Source organism: Podospora pseudoanserina, chromosome 5 (genome assembly GCF_035222485.1).
Source record: "Podospora pseudoanserina strain CBS 124.78 chromosome 5, whole genome shotgun sequence".
NCBI classification, from domain to species: domain Eukaryota; kingdom Fungi; phylum Ascomycota; class Sordariomycetes; order Sordariales; family Podosporaceae; genus Podospora; species Podospora pseudoanserina.
The window spans coordinates 468499-490233 of NC_085924.1; the positions used below are offsets into that span (position 1 = coordinate 468499).

Here is a 21735-nt window from a genome sequence, read left to right on the forward strand (position 1 = left end):
CCAATGTTTGCCAGTTCATATAAAAATATCGCTGGGCTTGAATTTGGAGCTGATTTGATTGGAGTCGCCTCCCGTCGGGATGTCGAAATTGCCTGGTGCCGACCAAACGGGAGTAAGGTGGAACATGCCCAACAGTCCTCCGGAGAGAAGGCACTGGAGTGTTTGTTTGCCCTGAGCGAAGTGAGCCCACTTCGAAAACGAAGAAACTGGAACCAGGTCTCTTCCAAAATACACCGCTGTTTCATTTTCGCTTCCTCTCTCCCATCGCCCTTTATCCCACTTTTCCCATTAAACCTTACACCTGCCCTCCTCCGTCTTCAACGTTTTCTCAACTCACAAACGCGCTTTCCTATTGATCTTCATTTTTGTGCCGCATTCCTGTTCCCCGCAAGCTGCGTGCCATCATGAGCATGGCAGGTCCAACTCTGGGCAACGATGGCCATGGAGGGACACTGCCGGATGTCGAATTCGCGATCCATCATGTGTTCTTACCGCCAAAAGTGCCCCAGTCCGACGACACCACTGGGACTGGAGAGGCCTTTCTCATCCGTTCGTTTCTCAAATCGCTACGCGAGTTTGCAGCTCTGCAGCCGGAAGAGGCGACACGACTGCAGCCCTTGGTGCGGATGATCGAGCGACTCTTGCGACTTCACATCAACGAGTCAAAGCAGCAAGTTACGACTGAGGTTTTGCACGAATTGAGTGATGGTGGTAAGTCTTCCCAGTGTCTCGCTCCCCGACACCATCTATCACTCTTGGAATACGCTAACAACAGTAGAATCCGCCGTGTTTTATGTTCGGGAGCAAAATGCCGGCCTGCTTCTTACCGGAAAGGTCAATACCATCTTGGCCCAGGGCTTCGAACTCTTGTCGGACAATGCATCGGTCATGTCAAACAGAGGACGTCTGATCCGCCAATTCCCAAATGCGGCAGCTGAGTTCCCTCGGGCCTTGTTGATGGATCCCAAGTTCTTGAAAGAATTTGCCGATCACCTTTGCGAGTTGAGCAAAACCCCAATCGCGGCGGTCCGTCCCAAGACTCGCAAGGCGAACGCCAATCATGACGAATATCGTGACACCGTCTCCCCTGTATTGGTCACGGGCATGCTTATGGCGATCCTTCAAGGACTGGGCCAAGTCATCAGTCCCACAACCATTACCAAGCGAATGAGGGAGCAGGTCAATTGGGACAACACTAATAAACCATTCCACCGGTCCCCGCTTTGGGTTCTTCTTCGTGCCGCCGTTGGAATCTTGCTTCGCCAAAGCTCAGGGCCGATTGACCGAGACTTCCTGTACAAATCTGTCACCACTTTTTATCATGCCTCCCTGCTCGACATGGCCACCACCTGTGGTCTCGATAGCGACCTTCGATTCACCATGGCCGCGAAAATTAACCGCAGAATTGTCAAGCTCGATCACTTGGTGGAACTCCCCTGGACGACGCTCGTCCAAAAGGTTGTGGCTCGTGATCATGATGAGCTCAAGGGTAGATGGCTTGCTGCCCAACAAGAAAAATGTCTGTCAAATACTGACAGGCCACTTGCGGGCCTTCGCTTTGCCGACGATACCAACCTTCAGCTCACCGGGCTCAAGAAACACCTGGCCGGGATTGAATCTCGTCCATCAGCCGACACGGTTGATCCTGGACCTGGCGATGATTCAACAATGCCTGAGTTCTCGTCGACGTCGCCTCCTTCCCTACACTCAAACCCGGATATGCGGCCGTTTGTTCTCTTGAACTTTGAGGCCTGGGTCGATCAACATCTATCGTCATGGGTGGTCTCTCAACTTGACAAGAACAACAAGCAGCACGACAGGGCTGCACATGGTATCGGTGAACTGGAATGCATGATCCAGACGTATCTTTGCTTTGCCAAAGACTCGTATGTCAACGACCCGGAGGCATTGTCCATGATGTATTTGGTTACCATGGAGCTGTGGGTTGCATTGGACCGGATCGCTGGCGACGCCATTCCCCTCTTGTTGGAGTATGACCCTGGCTTTACTTCCGACATATTCAATCCTTTGATTCTGCCGACGAAGAGGCGAATGGAGCGGCTGCAGACAATTGAGAACTATCTCGCCAACCGTCGAACAGGCACCTACCCACCTATGTTTTGCGGTTTTGGTGGGGCCAACTCCTTTGCCGTTCGGTACTTTGATGCGTCTCTTCCTGGTGGACATTCCGATCTGCATTCCCAGATTGTTTCGTACGCGGAGAGGAATAAACATCAGAAGCTCGAGGAGTTTGATGGAAAGCGCCAGGAGTATGCCAAGTTGTCCTCGGAACGATCACAAACGGACCATAACAGGACATGGAACCCGCAATCTTGCAGGTTCCAATGTTCCTGGGATTGTAAAGCATGTGACCTGGATGCAAGGCTAAAGGTGATAACAATTCGAAGGTTCGAGTGGCCACTACCTACAAATCGCTGCGAGGCCATAGCAGTTGTTTTCGAGATTGCTCTCCCCAGCGTCGTGCTTGTTTGGCGGAACACCACCGTGCATATCTTCCTGTCTATTCTGATGAACAGCGATATTTGTAAGGAGAGGGTGCACCTGGAGCTTTACTACCCCGAAGAGCATTCTGGCTTGCAACGCTTTACCGGAAGCACCAGTAGCATCAAGCTGGCATCGGTGGTCAAATCTGTCGAGAGGTCTCATTACAGCAGTACGCAACACATCAGCATGTTCACTGAAGCGAATATCTGTGTTGAGCATGGATGCCGATACGACTATTACCACACTGGGAAGAACTTGAGGCACGATGAGATCTTCGAGAGGCCGTCCATCCACAGCGCGTGTTCGCATGCAGCGCACGAACCAAACGATCACTTGAGTAAATTTATTCGGCAAAGCTCTCACGACTCAAACTACGTCATATCCTCCCAAGATTGTTGTCCCCAGGATATGACGCTCGAAGCGCTCAGGGCTTTCGGACATCATCGTTCAGGGGATAGCCTCCAATGGGGCAACACCCTGAGTCAGTTGACTATGCCCTCACTAGACCTGAATCGACAGTCTACCTTTCTTTTAGTGATGCAATCATGCACCGAGGCTGGCGCCCAGGATAAACTCAATTCAGTCTATCGTAAGACTCACAATGACGCAGCAGATGAGCTCTTTGCTGGCAAGTTTCTTGGGGCGTTGGAAGACGCATTTGCCCGATTCCACGAAAACTGGCAGAATGACATTGCTGTCGGGCTGTTGGCCTGTTTGGCCACTCGTATCCTGTCCCTGACCAGCTCTTCTTCTATCGCTTCAGGGGTCCTCCAGCTCTTGGCCCGCATCAGGCAAACCTCCATGGCATGGACCCGACAGCTTTTGCGCAAACGATCTAAGAGTTCGTCTGAAAATGAACGCGAGGCGTTCGCCCACAGAGCACTTATGACAGCATTCATTTGCATGTCGACATTTGACATGGATTCGGATCTGCTCGACCCACTGCTATCGTCACCAAAACAGCTCTCACACTTTGTCGAGGCCGCAATCACCGCATGCGATCACCTTCCTTCCAAGTTATCCAATCCTGTCTATCGCTTTATGGCTTACAGATGGCGAAATTTGATGTATCAGTCAATGGGAATGATGCGAGCAGAGATTATTGGAAATCGGAATTCCGGTTTTGGGTCCGCAGTTCAGCATATTTGGGCCGCCTTCGATCCATCTCAGTCAACGTGGGTAACTCGGCAAGGATCACAAGGCCATATTGTGGAGTCTTCGATGTCCAGGAACGGGAAGAACACCAAGGCAAGCTGGAACATGTTGACAGGAGAGCTCCTTGTCAATGGATATCCGCTTTCACGGCTCCCTCGGAAATATGAGGCCGATCAGAATTACAGCCAATTGTTTGGAACACGGATTCTCGAGGTTGTGCCATCCACGATTCAAGGTATGCACTTCTCCGCTCGCCAGGACCAGGACGGATGGATTGTGCATTTTGCCATGTTGGACGGCATAGTCGTGATACAAGCTGTCAAGAGGGGATCAAACGACGAGGAGCTCTGGGAATTTATCCCACGTTCTTGCTTCTTGGGAGGCCTTTCCAAGTCGTTCGTCATGGACTTTTCACACTGGAGAAATAATAGCACCGGCGAGATTGAGTTTCGTCCAGCAGCAACACCATGGGAGCACTCGCCCAATCACTGGCTCCTCGCAAAAGAAGGCGTCCGAACAGTTCTAAGGCTAGACCAAGACCTTGTCATAGACCTTCACAGCGAGACGGCTCTCGCAATTTCGACTAGACTGGAGCCTTTAGACTGCAGGGAGAACATTGACATGATATTCCATCACGGTGCAGACAAGGGCCAGCTGAATGTCACTTTGCCCAGATTCGCTCTTTCCTTTTCCCTTGCACCAGGCAGTTCAAATCTTCGTTCGAAGCATTACGCCGGAATGATTATCGACGAACGTCAGGAAATCGGTGCTCTAATTGGGCTCAAGAGCAAGCTGGTTCTACGAGACGAGAAACATGTGGACAACTTACAGCCTTCACGACTCCTTCTCATACCTCGTGGCCAGCCCACTGTCACAATGCATGATGACCATGTCCGCGTCAAGATCCTAACAGAAAACATACCACACGTCAAGCACGAAGCATTCAGAATTGACACAAGACTTGGTCAACTCGTCGACAATGGATCATTGGTCAGCAAGCTATATCTATGCTTGCTGCACGCTTTGACATCCCACTGTCTCCCTGATCCTTTGACCAGTCGCACTGGCACTGAAGAGGCAACCAGAGTACTACAGCTCTCAGCGGTCCGGTCGTTCCAACGCCTGGAAAGCGATTGCATCGAAATCCTCGCGAAAATCTCTGGCCTGTCGCCGAAAAGAAGGTTTTATCCAGAACATCTACAAAACATGGAACAGTGCAGTTGGAATCCTAACCTTCCCGTGCTCTCTCAGTATGATGGATTTCTGGCAATGGTCGAGGAAATTATGGCACATGCTGAAGATTGCGAGGTGCTATACGAGCAAAGCAAGGGTGGTGCTGGCGAGGCAATCCGTGAGTTGGCCAGGAGTGTGAAGACCCATCTTCTCACCGAGCGAGCAATCATCAGAAATTCGAGCTTCCGAGTCACTCAGTTTGGGGCCGAGGACCATTCGGCTCGGTATGATGTCAATTATGGAGGACGGCACAGCAAAGATCAGGAAGTCGAACGTTCAAGCATAGCCCGGAACATTGCATTGATGGTTAGCTCTGGAGCTCCGCAACTATTGTTTCCCACAACACCGAGCCTCAAGCAATCGATCTTATCCATAACTAGCAACAGCTTTTCTGGGGATCCTCGAGTCGGCTTGGGATTCAACGCCGAGCACTATGAGAAGCCCGAGGTCGCTCTGAAGGAGCTCTGGTGCGGGCTGCACCGAGCACTCGCCACAGAAGAGAATTGTTACCGGATCATCTTCTTCCTCTCTTCCCTCTCTTTTGCAACCAAGGCAAATCTCGACGTGGTTCAAGCCTTGTTGGCCATAGCTACTCAGCGACGCATGTCTGGAGGTCTGGTCACCCCTCCCGACGAGCAGTTATTTGATCTGACCCATGACCGACTGTCATTGCGGCAAAGAGTTGAGAGAATCGTGAAAGAGAAGCGTTTATCCATGAAGCTATGCCCCGACATGCCCGTCTACAGACAACGACACGAGAGCGAAAGTGACTTCCAAGCAAGGTACTATCAAGAATGGGAAACTCTGTCTGGTTCAATGGTTAGAGCACTGGTTTCAGACTTTGAAAGTCAGTGGTCGAAGTCTTGGACAGTCACGAGGCCTTCTTCGCGACAACCTTGTGAGCACTGGGTACCTCTTAGTGTTGTGATACCATTGGTGAACAAGACGCTGGATCTCACCAGAAGGACAATTCTGTTCACAGACTATCTAGACAGCTTGGCACTAGCCATTGAAGGCATGACCTGTCTAGCAACATCTCGTGGTTCTTTAGTGGCATCATTGCCATTTGTCGATGATGAGAACACGCAACGGCCATCCAGTACACCAATTGGTTTCATCAAGGACACTTCGCTTTTCTCCAATCCGCCACCTGAAATCCATCGCCCCGTGCCAGAGAGATTCTTGGATCTGTTGGAAGAGATACCACCCGTTGACGTGGGAAAGAGGCCAATCACAAACCTTATCGAGCATATAGCAGCTCTTGGACAGGAAGAGGAACACCAGCGCATCTACGTACACGAGCTTCGCCAGAGTTCTAAAAGTGTCGGCACCGTACATGTCAGACTCAAGATACATGGACAGGCTCTTTTCTCCCGACTCTCCCAATATCTCATCAAGTGTCAAGGCGACAGCGTGCGGATCGAAAATGACATCGTGAGGGCATTGAAGTGCGGTGGAGTTTCCAAGGAGCTTTCTGTCAGCGCCGACCTCTTTCCACGGATATCTCCCATTTTTCTTCTGCAGCATCTCAGAAGGGATAGATGGATCAAGTTACCTCCCAAATGGCGATTGGCTTTGATGAACTATGCCCTTTCGCTCGCATACCTGCAGCGGGCCGAGCGCCTAGTAAACTCCTGCCAATCCGCCAACCGGCGAGTCGACTTTCTTAAGGAACTTCGAAATTTTGGGCACCATGACGAGAAAGACTTCGACCCCTTGGACTGGCCAGAGTATGTGCTGCTGGAGGTTGAACAAGGGATTTTGATACGGCCGGTACAGCATCAGATTGCTGCAAACATGCGCCAGCCTCCGGCGGGGAAAAGCTGCGTCATGCAGCTCAATATGGGGGAGGGCAAATCTTCAGTCATTGTTCCCATTGTCTCTATTTCGATCTCAGACGGATCCTGCCTAGCACGTGTGGTTGTTGCCAAGGCACAGGCAAAGCAGATGGAACACACACTTGTCAGCGCCATTGGCCGCTTGGTTGGCCGTCGCGTCTATTTTCTTCCCATCTCCAGGGCCGTCCGCGTTGACGGCAAGGCCATCAGAACCATTGCACGCTTGATACGGCAATGCAAGGAGGAATGCGGTGTGTTACTTGTACAGCCTGAGCACATCTTGTCATTCAAGCTCATGGGATTGGAGGGAGTTTGGAACAAGCATCCTGTGGCTCAAACGATCCTTAGCACATATAGTGAGCTTGAAAGTATCTCTCGCGATATTGTGGATGAGAGTGATGAAAACTTCAGTGTCAAGTTTGAGCTCGTCTACACCATGGGAAGTCAGCAGCCAGTCGATATGAGCCCTGAGAGATGGATGTTGATCCAAGACTTGTTAGGTGTCGTCAGGGATGTCGCCAAGAAGCTCAAGCGTGGGGATACAAAACAATCAGGGCCAACTGATGGACTCCTTTTTGAAGAGGAGCCCAACTGTGGTCGGTTTCCAACGATTCGGACCCTCGATAAGTCTGCTGGTACGCAGCTGATGGAAGCCACTGCTCGCGAGCTGTGCCGTGTGGGCATGAGAGGTCTGCCCATCCAGCATCAGACCAGACAGATGCGTGATGCAGTTCTACAGTACATTATGGATCCTGATGTTGATCAACAGCACATTGAGATGGTGGAGAATGATCGGTCCGGTCTCGTTCAGAACGACACCATGAGAAGAGGACTTTTCCTGCTGAGAGGACTTCTGGCATCTGGTGTGCTTCAGTTTGCCCTGGGTCAAAAGCGTTTTCGCGTCAACTATGGACTTGCACCGGACCGGCAACCAGCAACGATGCTTGCAGTACCGTACAGGGCGAAGGATTCGCCGGCCCCACGTTCCGAGTTCAGCCATACAGATGTTGTCATCGTTCTGACGTGCCTGAGCTACTACTACCGTGGTTTGACGGAGGCCGAACTTTTTCTGTCCCTTGAGGTGCTTTCAACCTCTGATCGGGCTGAGCAAGAGTACTCCGACTGGTCTCGAGCTTCTCCGCTCCTAGACCGTGCACTGAGACATTTCTCTGCTGTCAACCTGAAGGACAAAACACTATACACAGAAAAGCTCTTCCCAGGTTTGCGCTTCTCGAAACCGGTCATCGATTACTACCTGTCCACCGTTGTCTTTCCGAAGGGGATAAGAGAGTTTCCACTCAAGCTTTCGAGCTCTGGATGGGATCTCGCCAAGCAAAAGGCACATGCAGTCACGGGCTTTAGCGGGACAACGGACTCGAAATATGTCCTCCCCCCATCCATAAGCGCGCAGGATCTTCCAGAGCAGATTTATACCAACTCTCATGTGCTAGCATGTCTGTTGCAGAGCGAGAACACGGTTGTGGAGCTGGGAACTGAGCAGGAGGACCTCTGCGCCTTGACAGTGAACATGCTCCTGTCAGCGGTTATCAAGTCGATCCAGGCGATGCGCGTCATTCTTGACGTTGGTGCGCAGATCGTTGAGCTCAGCAATCTTCAATTTGTCAAGCACTGGCTTTCTGTTGTCTCGGATGCAGACGCTGTCATCTTTTTCAACGACAACGATGAGCTGTCGGTGGTCACTCGAGATGGGACGGTGGAGTCATTCTACACTTCACCTTTCAAGACTCAGACGGAGCGGTGTCTCGTTTTCCTCGACCAGGCACATACCCGCGGTACCGATCTCAGATTGCCAGATGACTACAGGGCTGCCGTGACTCTGGGTCCAGGGGTAACAAAGGATACTCTTGTACAAGGTGAGTTGGCGCGTTCGTTTTTCCCACAGTCTAATTATTCGTCATGATACTGATTTGTGCTTTCAACAGCCTGTATGAGAATGCGGAAGCTTGGCAGCGGCCAATCAGTCACATTTTGTCTCTCCCCCGAAATGCAAAGGAGAGTTCGCGATTATGAACGCATGGATGCCTCACAGCCCATCACCGTCATGCATGTTCTTGCGTTTGCCATATTCGAAACGTGGAATGACGCCCACCGAAGCGTTCTGCTCTGGGCTACCCAGGGCTTGCGTCATCAACGCCAGGAGGAAATCTTGAGTCGTATTGGAGGTTATGACAAGCTCCAGGTTGAAGATGTTGAAGAGTATCTTGAGGCTGAGGCACAGACTGTGGAGAAGCGGTACCGACCAGGACCAGGAACTCAGGCTCAGAGTTTGGCTTGCCAGCTTGAAGATGCTTCGAGTTTGGTGTCGAGACGGGCCGACGTTGCTGCCATTCGGGCGAAATGTATCAAGTTTGGCTTCAAAAACTTGGACTTGGTTGCCACACTGGAAGAAGAACAGGAGCGGGAGCTAGCTCCAGAGATCGAGCAAGAACGACACATTGAGCGTCCGGAACCTATGAAGCCGCTCAGGCACTCGCTTCATCCAGATATCAGACTGTTTGTGGTTACTGGCAGGCTGGATCCAGAAAGTAGGGCAGTCTTGCCCGCATTTCACGCCATGCTGCGAAGCAGTGCGTCGAAAGTCTTCCCCGCGAACAAGTTCCCGGCTAGTCTACTGGTCACTAAAGATTTTGCCAATACTGTCCGGCCCAGCCAAGCTGGCTACTGCTCCGATTCATATCAGCGGCCCGTCCAATGGATCCTGACTTCGAAGATCTCCGGAGATACTAAACAGACGGACACGGGCTCAAGAATGCTGATGGTCGTGATCAGCCCCCACGAAGCGGAGATTATCAAGTCTCAGATTCTCCGGGACTCCAACGTCGCGGGCACTCTGCACAGCTACCTCCCACGTTCGAGTCTCTCTTTCCGGAGTATGGAAGACCTCAAGACATTTACATACCCGTTCATGACACCAACGCAGCTCGAAAAGTGGACACCGCCCCCAGAGCTGATCATGCAGCTCAACCTCTTTGCCGGGCAGCTCTATCTTCGCAGTTATGAAGAATATGTCCGGATGTGTCGGTATCTCGGGCTGTCGTTTACCGAGAACAAGAGTGATGGTTCTGGCGGGGTTGTGGTTGGAGCGGATGGGTTTGTTGGTCGCGCTGGTGGGAAGGGCTATGAGGATTGTCCTTTTGAGGAGAGTCCTGTTGGGTTCTTGAGCGTGCTTTACAAGAGGTTGAGGAGGGATTGTGCAAACATTGATAGGACGCACATGGGGACTGTTTTGGCGGGAGGGATTCTGACGGAGAAGGATTTTGAGAGGATTGGTGATGATGAAGAGGGGACTGGAGGTTTGGAGAAGGGGGTAGGACAGATGAGATTGGATTGATGGTTTGGTGTCGTTTGAAGAGAGGTTGGTTGGGTTGGAGATTGTTTGGAGATGGTGATTTGGGGAGATGGATATCGAGCTTGGGGGTTTCTGCTCTTTGGGTATGGTTTATTGTTGGACTTATTTGTCTGGATACAAAGATGGGTTGCGAGGGTCATTGTTGATACCTCTATGTTGTGAATTTTAACAAGTACTAGCAAATAATGGGATGTTGGGTCTGTAAATTGCGGACGCTGTAATTATAGCGGTTGTCCCCTGTAACCTGACTGCCTGTGCTAATAGGGGCGCGCACTGGGAGCGCACTGTGCAATCCCTGGCGCTGGGCGCAGTAAGATAATGGCCGCTACTGAGCAGCCACAGCCGCATCACAAAGCCCCCCCCGCATTCTCAGGTTCCTCTACTCTCCCACTCACAACCTTTGACTGTCTGGGTCACCTTTCTCGACTTCAAACGAGCTCATTATATCTCAAGTCTCAGGCTTTCAGTGGGACACTCAGGTATGGTGTTTGTCACCGTTCTTTTTGATGAGATCAATGGCCAACGATCTAACGAATTTCCAGACTTGCTACAGAGTAACATCAAGCCCGCTACCTGCGCCGCAAGCCCCCTGCCGTTGGTTACACCACAGGCATCGTCGGGTGGGCTGCAGTCACTGAGATCTCTCAGTAGAGTCTATCTGGTGGAGGAACAGCATTATAGCCGGGATTATGGAGAGGTTTTATCCCCTTAATTCACCATGTGGCACAGCACAGGGCCAGAATGCAACGCGACACCAACCTTGAGCGCATCTAGAGGACACCCGCAGGTGGAGATCCTGGAATGAAACTTGGACTGTTGTGGGGTCGGGAATCGCTCGAGGTTCACCTCTCGACCATCTCGACCGACCCTCGCTTCCTCGCGGCAAACTGCTTCGTGGGGGCAGCGTGGTAGATTCAAGGGGCGAGTGCGCCTGTTGGCTCGGATGCGGCCATCGTGGGTTCCGTTCTTTTCCATTTTCTGAGCCTCACGCTTGCCGTTGATGGGCGCTTGTGACGGGCGGGAGAGAGAATCGCGTTTCCTTTTTCCCCCGGCCTCTCCTCGTTTCCCTCTCTTTCTTTTCCTCGTTCCCGTTTTGCACACACGGTTTCCTATTACGTTGCGGTACTTCCTATCTTTACAGGGGTCGAGAGCAGCACGCGCTGTGATCCGCCAGAAAATGAGGACTGCCACGGCAGCAACTATCCTGCTGCTATCAGCAGCGTCAGGGCTGTTTGTGTCGGCGCAGAGCGATGGTCCGTCTCAGTTCTCGAGTTTCTTATACCCAGTGCAAGATGATGATTCGGAAACCTACCACTTTATGGACACGGTGAATGTCCAGTACATTAGTAGCTTCACCAGGGGCACCCTGTGGACGTTCTGCAAGCCCGGTATAGGAGAGACGCGTACGTTCACCACATACCTGACCCAAGCAGCCAGCATATTCTCATAGACATTGCTGACACCGCTTAACAGAATTTATCCAAGAGGCACCCGGCTTCAACGCTACTGTGCCCGTCCTTCTCAATCTCACCTCGGCTACGCCGTGCTGGTTCAATCTTAGAAGCCCAGATGAGAAGTATGGTGCCAATAGCCAAACGTTCAACGTTATCGGCCAAGAGCGTAAGGGAGGGAGCAAGACGTTTGGGTTGGGAAATCCGCCGTCGAAAGAGTCCGCGTCGCCAAGTCAAACTCAAACGCAAACACAAACGACAACCTCCACGTCGACTTCCACAAGTGCGAGTTCAACGACCCAGTCATCGACAACCCAGACTGATGCTGCCGCCAACCAAACTGATGACAGTTCACGGACACCGACAAGCGGAAGTGTCCAACCGAGTTCGAATGATGCTCCGAGTTCAGGTCTCAGCGCAGGGGCATCGGCGGGTATGGCCGTCGGCGTGACGGTGGCAGTCATTGCCGTGGGAGCTGGCGCGTTCTGGCTCTGGAGGCGCAAAAGGAGAGGCGGGAAACTTCCAGTGGAAGACTACCAACAACCACCAACAGGGCCCTATGGGAACGGTGATGTCTATGCCAAAGTTGGAGCTCCGCCAAATTATGCGACAGCTCTAGGTCCTGCGACTCATCATTCCTATCAGCAATATCCACAGCATCAGTTTGGTGGGGAGTTGGGAACAGCAAACTCTCCGATGGAGATGGGGGGAACAAATGTGTGGCCTGCGAATGGCCTTGGGGGGCGGGCGCATGAGATGGCTGGCTGATGGGTTTGTCATTATTGGGGGACCTTAATTCTGATATGCTTTCTAGGTAGCGAGGACGTTCATGGTTGGGGGTTGGGGGTTGCATGCCGTCTGGTTGAAACACACCCATACTTGATGTTATTTGGACATTCTCATATCATGACAGACCAACTTTATCGCAAGCATCCAGACCCCGCAAGGCATCCACGGGCTTGTTTCCCGCAAGATCTCGGGGCCGGACCTCGAGAAGCATTTTGCCAACCGTTGCCGGCAAAGTCAAACGATGGTACGCCATTGTATTCCTCATCAACAGTCAGCATCACCCGCGGACTTCGGCTACCGGATACCCCAATAGGATGTGCGACTTCTTCCAAGAAACCAAGATGGCGTAAGCCAGAAGGAGTGGCTGACCGCATACCCCTTACTCCAAAACCACTCTACACCACCACCACAACCCCGAATCAACCCCCAGAAAAGGGAGTAAGCCCCGAGCCGGATGATACCGCCCCATTGATTCATTCATCATCACCTTTCCCGCCGTCAGTGATTGGGCAATCGCAATTCCCGCCTTCAAACGAAAAGGTTCCTGCATGAACGAATGACCCATATAGTCCCCGTTGGTAGCCTATAAGACTTGGCCGCTATCTCGTTCCAAGAAACCTGGGTACTTCAGCCTGATATGCAAGTCGTAATAAACACCCACACTTGCGCTAGGTACTGGTAAAGATCATCATACTAGGTACCATACTCCCCCGCATTCATGTACACTCTAAACCATGTTGGCAAGTCGTATTCCTCCCAAGCCAAAAAGTCCGGAGCACCGGTTTCCATGGGTCACCTGGGGCCATTTCAATCTATGAAAGTGTGTCTGGAATATTTACCGGGACGCCGGCACAATGGGTTGTTTGACGAAAGATTGAAATCAAGGACCTCTCATCCAGACTAAGTAGACGAGTGAGACGTAGTCAGCGTGCGGGGAGAATGAAACCATAAGCAGTCCCAGAAGGATGTGGTAGGTATATATAACCGAGGCATCCGGACAAGGGCGGGTGGGGTTGGTTGGTGCCAGCCTGGTCTGGGTATTGTAGTGTCGGTTTTTGGACTTGAGAGAAAAAACATGAGGTTCTCGACAACGTTCATCATGGCCGCGGTCGCTCAGGCAGCGGCGGTCGTTCGCCAGACTGAAGGGTTTGCCCCGGGTGCTGATGGGAAATATACCATTTCCGCTCCTGGGATCAAGGCTCAGGTATGTCCTTTTTCATGAACATGGCGTGATCGTGTCCCTTGGCGGCGAATTCAATTCAAAAGAGGGGAAGACGGAAGCATTCACACTGACAAACTTGAAAATAGTTCATCCCCTACGGCGCCACGCTCACCAACCTCTTTGTTAGAGATAAGAACGGCGATGATATTGATGTTGTCTTGGGATACGACGACATTGACTACTACCGTCAGTACACCATGATTCAAACAAAAAACAGCCTGATCTCTTTCCCTCCCCACAAAACTTTAGGCGAAGATGCAGCAGCAACTTGATCACTGGACCTTGACTGACAGCTCGCTCGCTTCCAGCCGTCGACCCAGGCCATCCCGTCTACAACGCCATCCCGGGACGCTACGCCAACCGCATCGGCAACGGGAAATACTCCATCGGCGGCGTCGAGTACACCACGCAGAAAAACGACGGCGACAACACCCTCCACAGCGGGACGAACAACTGGTCGTTCCGCTTCTGGGAGGTGACTGCCCTGTCGGAGGACTCGATCACTTTTTCGATTTTGGACAAGTCCAACTCTTCCCAGGGGTTTTTCGGCGATGTCAAGTCGAGCGTGACATACAGCGTTACCGACAGCACGTGGAAAATAAAGATCACGGCTGATTCGCTTGATCAAAAGACTCGTTTGTTTTCCCCCTTTTCCCTTTTTCGTCTCGGTTTGCCGCATTCTAACACTCCGATCGAAAAGCGATCCTCCTGACTCAGCACACCTACTTCAACCTCGACGCCTACCGCAACCCGGCCACCTCCCTGATCTGGGACCACACCCTCCACCTCCCCTACTCCTCCCGCTACCTCGAAGCCGACCAAGGCGCCCTCCCCACCGGCAAGATCCTCACCGCCGCCCCGGGCTCCATCAACGACTTTGCCTCCTCCGCCAACCTCAAGTTCGGCCACTCCCGTGATGACCCCAAGTTCCAGGGCAACTGCGGCGCCAACGGCGCGTGCGAGGGGTACAACGGGTACTGGCTCATCGAGGACGCCCCCGAGGACGCGGTCGTCCTGACGCTGGCGAGCGAGTTTAGTGGTGTCAAGGCCGAGCTGAGGACTGATCAGCCCGGTGTGGTGATTTATTCTTGCTCGTGGATGGACGGGAGCGCGGACGTGAAGAAGAGCACCCAGGGGCTGGGGGAGAAGAACAACAAGGTTGTCAAGAGCAGCTGTGTCGCGATTGAGGCGCAGGATTACCCTGATGGGATTAACAAGCCGGAGTGGGGACGTCTCGAGAAGCAGATCTTTGGGCCGGGGGAGCGGTATGTTCAGGAGACTTCTTGGACTTTCGGACTGGTTTAAGAGTCGAGGGAAATGTGAGGGGTTGTTGGAGGGGATCAAGGAGAGATAAGTATATTGGTGGAATGGTGGTATGAGTTCAAAATCATTCGGTACATACTTGTAGTCTGCTTTGAAGAAAGTTGGTTTGTTGACGTTGAGAAAGAAAGCTTTCCATTATGAGGTGCTGAGCACAGATACGCCCTACCGAAGCCTTGAGTGAAGTTAACCTTTCTTGATGTACCGGTAATGAAAAACATGGGGCTTTCAGCTTTTCAAGATAAACAGTCCGTCCACATGGCAATAACCGTGAAACAGCCATGTATGCAACTCTCAATCAACGCTTCTTTGAAACACCTAGCTTCTGCTCGCCCCCCTAACCGGAGCTTCACCTCCCAAGTCCCAAACCACACCAATCCCCTCAAACTATCAATCATCACTGTACCACCACCCCTTCCCGTCTCACCCGCAAACCGCGTCCCGCCACTCCGTCCCACACAAACCAACATTTGGAAGATCCCAACGGTCCGCGTACCAGGTCAATGACAGATGAAACACCAGATCTACCCATCCCACTCCTCCCTTTCCCTTCCCGACCCTGAAGATCTCAGCTGATCCCTCCACCCACACCTGACGTCACAAATGGAGCTCTCCCTAGTCTACCGTTTCGAAAAGAGAAGATCCCATCGCGCGCCGCTAAACCTTTTATCCTTTATTTTTTTTTTTTTTTTTTGCCACAGTTTGCCTTCTCTTTACCCTGTGGAAGGAAAGTGTGTCCTGTCCCTCCCCTCTGACACATGTAACCTCTCACAAGCTTCACCTTTCACCAAACACCATAAACTTTGTCCGTCTGATACGTAGAGTAAGATAGATCTTCGAGATGGTGGGTATCCGCATTTTTTCTCGCCTGCTTGGTGCTACATAACATCCAACTCTTCCCCCCTTAAAAGTAATGCTGCTGCTAAACAAATGCAATATGCATCCTGCTCCCCCCTCCCAAACATACACATTAAGTAAAAACACAAAACGAAATGAAGAGCAGAAAGAAAAAAAAAAGTCTGTATCAGAAAATAAAGTGGCAGCACAAGAAAACAAGGGCAAAAAGACCCAGCAAATCCCTTGATAACCCACCACCCCCCCCCCCCTTAAAGCCCCCACTAAGCAAAAAACGTTTTGCTATGCTGTCAAAAATAAAATAAAATGCTGCTGGCCAGCCACCCCTTGCCCGTTTTTGCTCCATGACTCCCCGCCCAAAAAGGTAGTGTGGTGTAAAGTGTGGTAAAAGGACATTCCCATCGGCCATTTGCGTGGTAATGCGTTATGTGGCTTTTGAAAAAGAAAAAGAAGTGTTGAATGATATAAAGTACCGTTAATAATCCCGCCCTGCCTTTCATGTAATCTTCCCTGTAGTAAATAATTCTTTCATACATAAAAAGACTTTTGTTCCTCGCGTCGTCGTTCATTCCTGGTCGTCCTTGATGTGCTTCATCGGATGCATTATGATATTGGGTGCAAATATTTGCCCGTCTTGCTGATGTAATAACCAGGGGAAGTCGACGCCCTCCTCCAGCTTGCGGCCTGTCCACGCGCTGAAGATTTGACGAGGGAAGTCCGATTCCCACCAGAAAGTCAGGCCCATGCCCCGAGGGTGGTCGAGATTGTCGGGGCCGTTGCCGGATTTGCTGGCCTGGGGCCCACCGCGCCACCACTCATCCTGCATCTTGTCATCGCCGTTGTCGCGGTGGAAGACGGGGTGCTGAGGGAAGCTGAGCTTGAGTCCGTGCCAGAGCGCAAAGCTTGGGAGAGTGGCCTCGCTTGGCACACGGATCCCTTGCTCGACTTGGGCTTGGTGAATGGCCAGGAGCAGCGTTCTGCTGCCACGCATGATGGCAGGTGGGCAGTAGTAGCGGGGTGTCTGAACGCCTTTCTTAAAGCCGTAAATCCACTCCTTGAACACCCAGCTATTCGGTTTGTTGGCGTCGTTGCAGTACGAGGTCGTGATCACGTCTGCCTCTTCACCGACGCCCCAGTGGAAGGTTTCGTTGCGCGGGTCGGATACCGGAGGCTCGGGCCCAATGGGCAAGATCTCCCTCACTCGCATGGGACCCCAAGCCAAAGAGCCGCCGTTGTTCGCCTTGTCGACCTGCTTTGAGAATTCTTCGTAATCTCCGATTTCGTTAATCATATGCCAGAAAGTGGCACGCTCGAGGGCCTGCTTGCGGGGCTCCTCGCGCGCAAAGAGTGCCAGCCTGTCAAGCATCTTGCCGGCATCACCCATGAAGCGCATGTCCATTTCGACCTGCCACCAGTGATCAAACTCGGGGTAAAAGAGCGCGAGGAGCTGCATGGGCTGGAACACCTGCCACATGGTGCTAGCGTAGCTTGTTAGTTCGCCTGTCAGCCAAAACGAGATATGGGGGTTGTCGCCATCTCGACCCGGTTAGCTTACCGATGCTCCTCAACGTCCGGGTACCAGCTGTCCAGGAGCCGGTTGTCCCACAGAATCGCAATCGAGGCAAACTCGGGAGGAACGCCGGCATCCTTCAGACCTTGCTCGTACAGCTCTCTCGAAGCAAAAATCTCGGGCTTGTATCCCTCGTAATCCTTCATGTCGACCAGAAGAATGACCTGGTACTCGCCACCGGACTTGAGCGACGTTTCAGCAATGAGCGAGCGGATGTAGTACATATCCTCAGACGAGTACTCGTATCCCTTCCACACGCGCACCACAATGGCGGTCCTCCTGCTTGGCTCAAATTCGTGCCAGTGCCTGATTTCCGAGAAAGGGGCGTTCTTTCGGTAGGTGAATCGGGTCTCGATGCGCGTGTCGTTCAATGGCTCGGCGGCTTCGGGGAAGCGCTCTCGGTTTCGGTAGAAGCACTCATTCTGCAGCTTGCCCCAGTCAAGGTTGGCCCAGTCGACCTTTTGGCGCTTGTAGTCCTCCTTGTCTTCGCCGTAGCCATAGGGTCCGTAGCGGTTTTCGGCCGTCATGTAGGTCAAGTCAAAGCCGAGGGCCTCAAAGGAGCCGGCAAATGGGATTGGGTAGGCTGTCAATGGCATTGTTTGTTAGAACAAAGAAAACCGCGTGAGATAACGACGCCGAAGGGAGCGCGCTTACGGCCATCAATCTCCTTCTCAACAAGGTCGTCGTCGGGGCTATGTCCCAGAAGGTGTCCACGGGGACCGTAACAGGGAATGCGCGGAGCGAGTGGTGGTAGGACATTGTGAGTTGGCATCCGTTGTGGTTGTTTCCGCAGATCGGGAAGCTGAAGGCCGAGCCGTGACCAGTGCTCTGAAACATCGTTGCGCATCGACACGGTGACGAACCAGACGAAGCATATGGCGAGGCCGACGAACAGCGCCTGACGACTGAAGGCCAGGCGCCGTATCTTGGGATGGGCCAAAGCCAGACGGTTCATGGCAGCGGCAGCTTTGGACGCGGGCGATTTGTCGCCCGGTCTGCTGTAGGTGAAGGCCTCCAGGTTGGCGGGTGGTGGGGGGATGAAGTGGGAAAATTACGGTTGGTGGCTTCTGGACTGCATCGATCGTGAGAAAGAGGGGAGCGGCGTCCGGGTAAAGACAACGACGCAGCGACAATAAACGAGCGACAGGAGCGACTGCAATAGGCAGAGGCAGAGTCAGGCTGTGAAAGCAAGCAAGCAAGCAAAGCAAGCCAGAACAAACAACCGCAGCGAACACAAGAACTCGGCACGATAATAAATGGAATGGAGAATGAATGAATGAATGAATGAATGGACAGGTGCGACGGCCTGTGGTTTGCGAGTTTGCAGTTGGCAGGATCAAAAAATTGGGATTGCCAAGTGCCTGGAGCCCTTTCCTTCTCCCCTGAAGAAAAACCCCTGAACGACGCGCTGACCAGTGGACTATCCCCACATATTTGCTTGGAAAGCCCCCGTTTGGGAAAAGATGGGGCGCTATCCGCTGCTGGGGTTCCCTATCGGCACGACACAACCGCTTTTCCACCTCCCCGTTGCAAAGCCAAGCGCAGCGCCGAGACATTGCCTCCTCCAGCTGCGCTGCGTCTTTCCTGTTATCATGTCGCATTTTATGCGTACACTTCTTGGACGGCTCGAGAACGGCTTGACTGGCATGGGCAATGGCGGTCTTTGTCAAAAATCAGATGAAATACACGTGTGAAAATCAGGGTCCGGCGTCAGATTGCAAGCTTGCTGCACTTCCAGGTTGGCGTCTGTCAGAATCAACATGGGTGCTTCCAGGTTAGCCCTGGATTCAAATGTTGGAAGTGGACACTTCGGATGGAGGCGACCTAAGCCAGATCAGGTTTAATATCCAATTCAGGGGGCTGTACCCCCACGATCACAGCGGATAAGGTGACGCGATCCCCCGCGAGAAGGTCGTGATAAGAACTTGTATGGATATTATTTGGGGGCACATGTAAATGCGCTTCACTACATTCTAATAATTTATCGTCATACAATACCTTGGGGATGCAAAGTTGTGAGGACTCACACTTCTTCCAGGCCAAGACTGTGCTGCAACTCCAAACATGCGCCAAGTCAGCATCTCAGCATAGACCTACGGCTTACCTACTCGAAAGGGTAGCGAGCAATCTGCACCAGGGGGGAGACTTCATCCATTTTTCTGAAAGCATTAGCATTCTTCCGCTATCTTGACTGAATCATTCCTGCTTGCCTTTCATGATCCCGGGTATATCTCCAACTGCCTCAATATCGCCTCCTCGCCCAAAGTAACCAGAGACCGTTGGTTCCTAAACGTAAGTCGCAATCTCTCCCCAAAGCCAAGCCCTTTACCTCATGTCCAGCCACCTTAGTACCGATGTCTCGTGGAATAGTCCTTGGGGCTGACCACCAGACCACGGCCCTTCTTCGCACCCCGATATACCGTCTCGATAATGTCGATGAGCTCCTGCTTGTCTTCCAGCACCCACTTGATCTTGTTGTTGTCACCGGTGCCCAGATCGATCATCATGTGCTTGTTGCGGAAGAAGAACATGAGGGTGCACTCGTCGTAGAGCTCGTACATTGTGTTGAAGTCGGGGACCTTCTCGATGTCGCAAACGTCTGGAGTAGAAAGTCATGGTTAGCGTTTGCTTTGCGCCAAAGCCAAAAAAAAAACAGACAGAAACGGAGGGAAAGCTTACAGATGACTGCAAAGTTCTTGACCTTGTCGGCGATGCGGTAGAGCACCTCATCTTGTCGCATACACGCACTGCTGCCATCTCTGCCAAACCTGATGACTACCAGGCGCTCTTCTTCGCTAAGGATAGCTTGGTCGACGTGCCAGCCCGTCTCCAAGTGTGGCAGTACGAAACTAGAAGCCGTTGGTTGGTTAGTAACTAACCGACAAAGACACAGGCGGCTAAGGGGAGGGGCTCAACATACGACATGGTGATATATACGGGCTTGTCGCAAAACGGCTCGTGTAGTATTCGAAATGTAGATGATTTCGTTGATGACGTAAAATTTGGCGCGCAGGAGCTGATGTAGTTGCTGCGGCAGGATTAGAAAAGAACGAGCAAGTTGAAGTGAGTGAACTTTCTGGACCGTCGCCTTCTCGAAGGCTGTCGAAAAGCCCCCACCGCGTTGCATCAGATTTGCTGACGTAACAGGGCCTGGCCTACCAGCCTTACGAAGCGCACGGTCCACTCGCTCTGTCGCGTCGACGCGTTAATGGTTTTTGGGGAGACCCCTCTATTGCCTCGTGAGCAACACCACCATTCAACAAGCCAGCACTTTCCAGCGTTGTCGCGAATCTTTCAATTTCCCAAATATTCTCAAGTCTTGAAAATGACAGTTGAAGCCCCTTCCACAACCCCCGCCGCGCCGGCCGCGGCCCCAGCAGCCACCACCCCCCTTAAAAGACACGAAGAGTACCAATACCTCGACCTCGTCCGCGACATCCTCGAAAACGGTGAACTCCGCCGGGACCGGTATGCTCCCTTCTCACTCCCCCTTTCTCACTCCCCCTTTCCCACTCTTCATCTAACCATCTTCTCTCCAGAACCGGGACAGGCACCTACTCCCTCTTCGCCCCCTCCCCCCTCAAGTTCTCCCTCTCCACCCCAACAGGAACCCCCCTCCTCCCCTCCTAACCACAAAACGCGTCTTTACCCGCGCCATAATTCTCGAACTCCTCTGGTTCATCTCCGGCTCCACCTCCTCCCTCCCCTTGTCCTCCCAAAACGTCAAAATTTGGGACGGCAACGGCTCCCGCGCCTTCCTCGACAGCCTAGGCCTCACCCACCGCGAAGAGGGCGACCTCGGCCCCGTGTACGGCTTCCAGTGGCGCCACTTTGGCGCAGAGTATGTTGACTCCAAAACAGACTACACCGGCCAGGGCGTCGACCAGCTCGCGCGCATCGTCCAGACCCTCAAGACGAACCCGTACGATAGGAGGTTGATACTCTCGGCGTGGAACCCAAAGGACATGAGCCAGATGGTCCTCCCGCCGTGTCACATGTTTGCCCAGTTTTATGTCTCTTATCCTAGGTCGAGGAAAGAGACGGAGGAGGGGAGGGAGGTCAAGGGGCATCTACACTGTCAGCTGTACCAGCGGAGTTGTGATATGGGGTTGGGGGTGCCGTTTAATATCGCGAGTTATGCGCTGCTGACGCACATGCTGGCCCATGTGTGTGATTTGGTGCCGGGGAGCTTGACGCACGTGATGGGGGATGCGCATGTGTATTTGAATCATGTTGATGCTCTCAAGACGCAGCTGGAAAGAGAACCGAGGGAGTTCCCAGAGTTGGAGATCAAGAGGGAGAAAGGGGGAAGTATTGATGGGTGGAAGTTGGAAGATTTCGAGATCAAGGGGTATAACCCGCACAAGGTTATCTCGATGGAGATGTCTGTATAGTTCCAAGCTGATTTGGCATCATAGATAAAGTTG

At 52.4% G+C, this 21735-nt stretch overlaps 6 protein-coding genes across 6 annotated transcripts; 4 read left to right on the forward strand and 2 right to left on the reverse strand.

Annotated features, from left to right (window-relative positions):
- Window positions 1–224: 224 nt before the first annotated feature.
- Window positions 225–10083, forward strand: QC764_501810 (uncharacterized protein; the record flags this gene model as incomplete). The annotated part of the gene is made up of 3 exons (XM_062947437.1): window positions 225–711; window positions 779–8605; window positions 8675–10083. Exons 1-3 carry the CDS (start codon window positions 405–407, stop codon window positions 10081–10083), a joined length of 9543 nt encoding a protein of 3180 aa, XP_062798516.1. The 5' UTR covers window positions 225–404.
- Window positions 10084–11101: 1018 nt separating this feature from the next.
- QC764_501800 (uncharacterized protein) lies at window positions 11102–12320 on the forward strand (the record flags this gene model as incomplete). The annotated part of the gene is made up of 2 exons (XM_062947436.1): window positions 11102–11504; window positions 11575–12320. The coding sequence occupies 2 exons, from the start codon at window positions 11102–11104 to the stop codon at window positions 12318–12320; spliced, it is 1149 nt and encodes a 382-aa protein (XP_062798517.1).
- Window positions 12321–13416: 1096 nt separating this feature from the next.
- Window positions 13417–15216, forward strand: QC764_501790 (uncharacterized protein; the record flags this gene model as incomplete). The annotated part of the gene is made up of 4 exons (XM_062947435.1): window positions 13417–13545; window positions 13650–13749; window positions 13872–14198; window positions 14264–15216. 4 exons carry the CDS (start codon window positions 13417–13419, stop codon window positions 14866–14868), a joined length of 1161 nt encoding a protein of 386 aa, XP_062798518.1. The 3' UTR covers window positions 14869–15216.
- QC764_501780 (uncharacterized protein) lies at window positions 13789–18649 on the reverse strand. Its single transcript, XM_062947434.1, has 3 exons — window positions 17963–18649; window positions 17294–17891; window positions 13789–17216 (listed from the first exon to the last, which is right to left on the reverse strand). Exons 1-3 carry the CDS (start codon window positions 18261–18263, stop codon window positions 16304–16306), a joined length of 1812 nt encoding a protein of 603 aa, XP_062798519.1. The 5' UTR covers window positions 18264–18649; the 3' UTR covers window positions 13789–16303.
- A 552-nt stretch (window positions 18650–19201) lies between these two features.
- DIM1_2 (Dimethyladenosine transferase) lies at window positions 19202–20386 on the reverse strand. Its single transcript, XM_062947433.1, has 3 exons — window positions 20229–20386; window positions 19988–20157; window positions 19202–19907 (listed from the first exon to the last, which is right to left on the reverse strand). Exons 1-3 carry the CDS (start codon window positions 20231–20233, stop codon window positions 19654–19656), a joined length of 429 nt encoding a protein of 142 aa, XP_062798520.1. The 5' UTR covers window positions 20234–20386; the 3' UTR covers window positions 19202–19653.
- TMP1 (Thymidylate synthase) lies at window positions 20317–21702 on the forward strand (the record flags this gene model as incomplete). The annotated part of the gene is made up of 3 exons (XM_062947432.1): window positions 20317–20371; window positions 20471–20776; window positions 20859–21702. Exons 2-3 carry the CDS (start codon window positions 20517–20519, stop codon window positions 21700–21702), a joined length of 1104 nt encoding a protein of 367 aa, XP_062798521.1. The 5' UTR covers window positions 20317–20371; window positions 20471–20516.
- Window positions 21703–21735: the final 33 nt, after the last annotated feature.

What these genes read in the sequence shown, in the direction of transcription:
- QC764_501780 (XM_062947434.1), bottom strand. Translation starts at nt 18,263, where the DNA reads ATGAACCGTCTGGCTTTGGCCCATCCCAAGATACGGCGCCTGGCCTTC. An exon ending in TGAGAAGGAGATTGATGGCC is followed by an intron (nt 17,892 to 17,962) that starts GTAAGCGCGCTC and finishes TGCCATTGACAG; the next exon opens with CCTACCCAATCCCATTTGCC. An exon ending in CCGGACGTTGAGGAGCATCG is followed by an intron (nt 17,217 to 17,293) that starts GTAAGCTAACCG and finishes AAGCTACGCTAG; the next exon opens with CACCATGTGGCAGGTGTTCC.
- DIM1_2 (XM_062947433.1), bottom strand. An exon ending in CAAGAACTTTGCAGTCATCT is followed by an intron (nt 19,908 to 19,987) that starts GTAAGCTTTCCC and finishes TTTCTACTCCAG; the next exon opens with ACGTTTGCGACATCGAGAAG.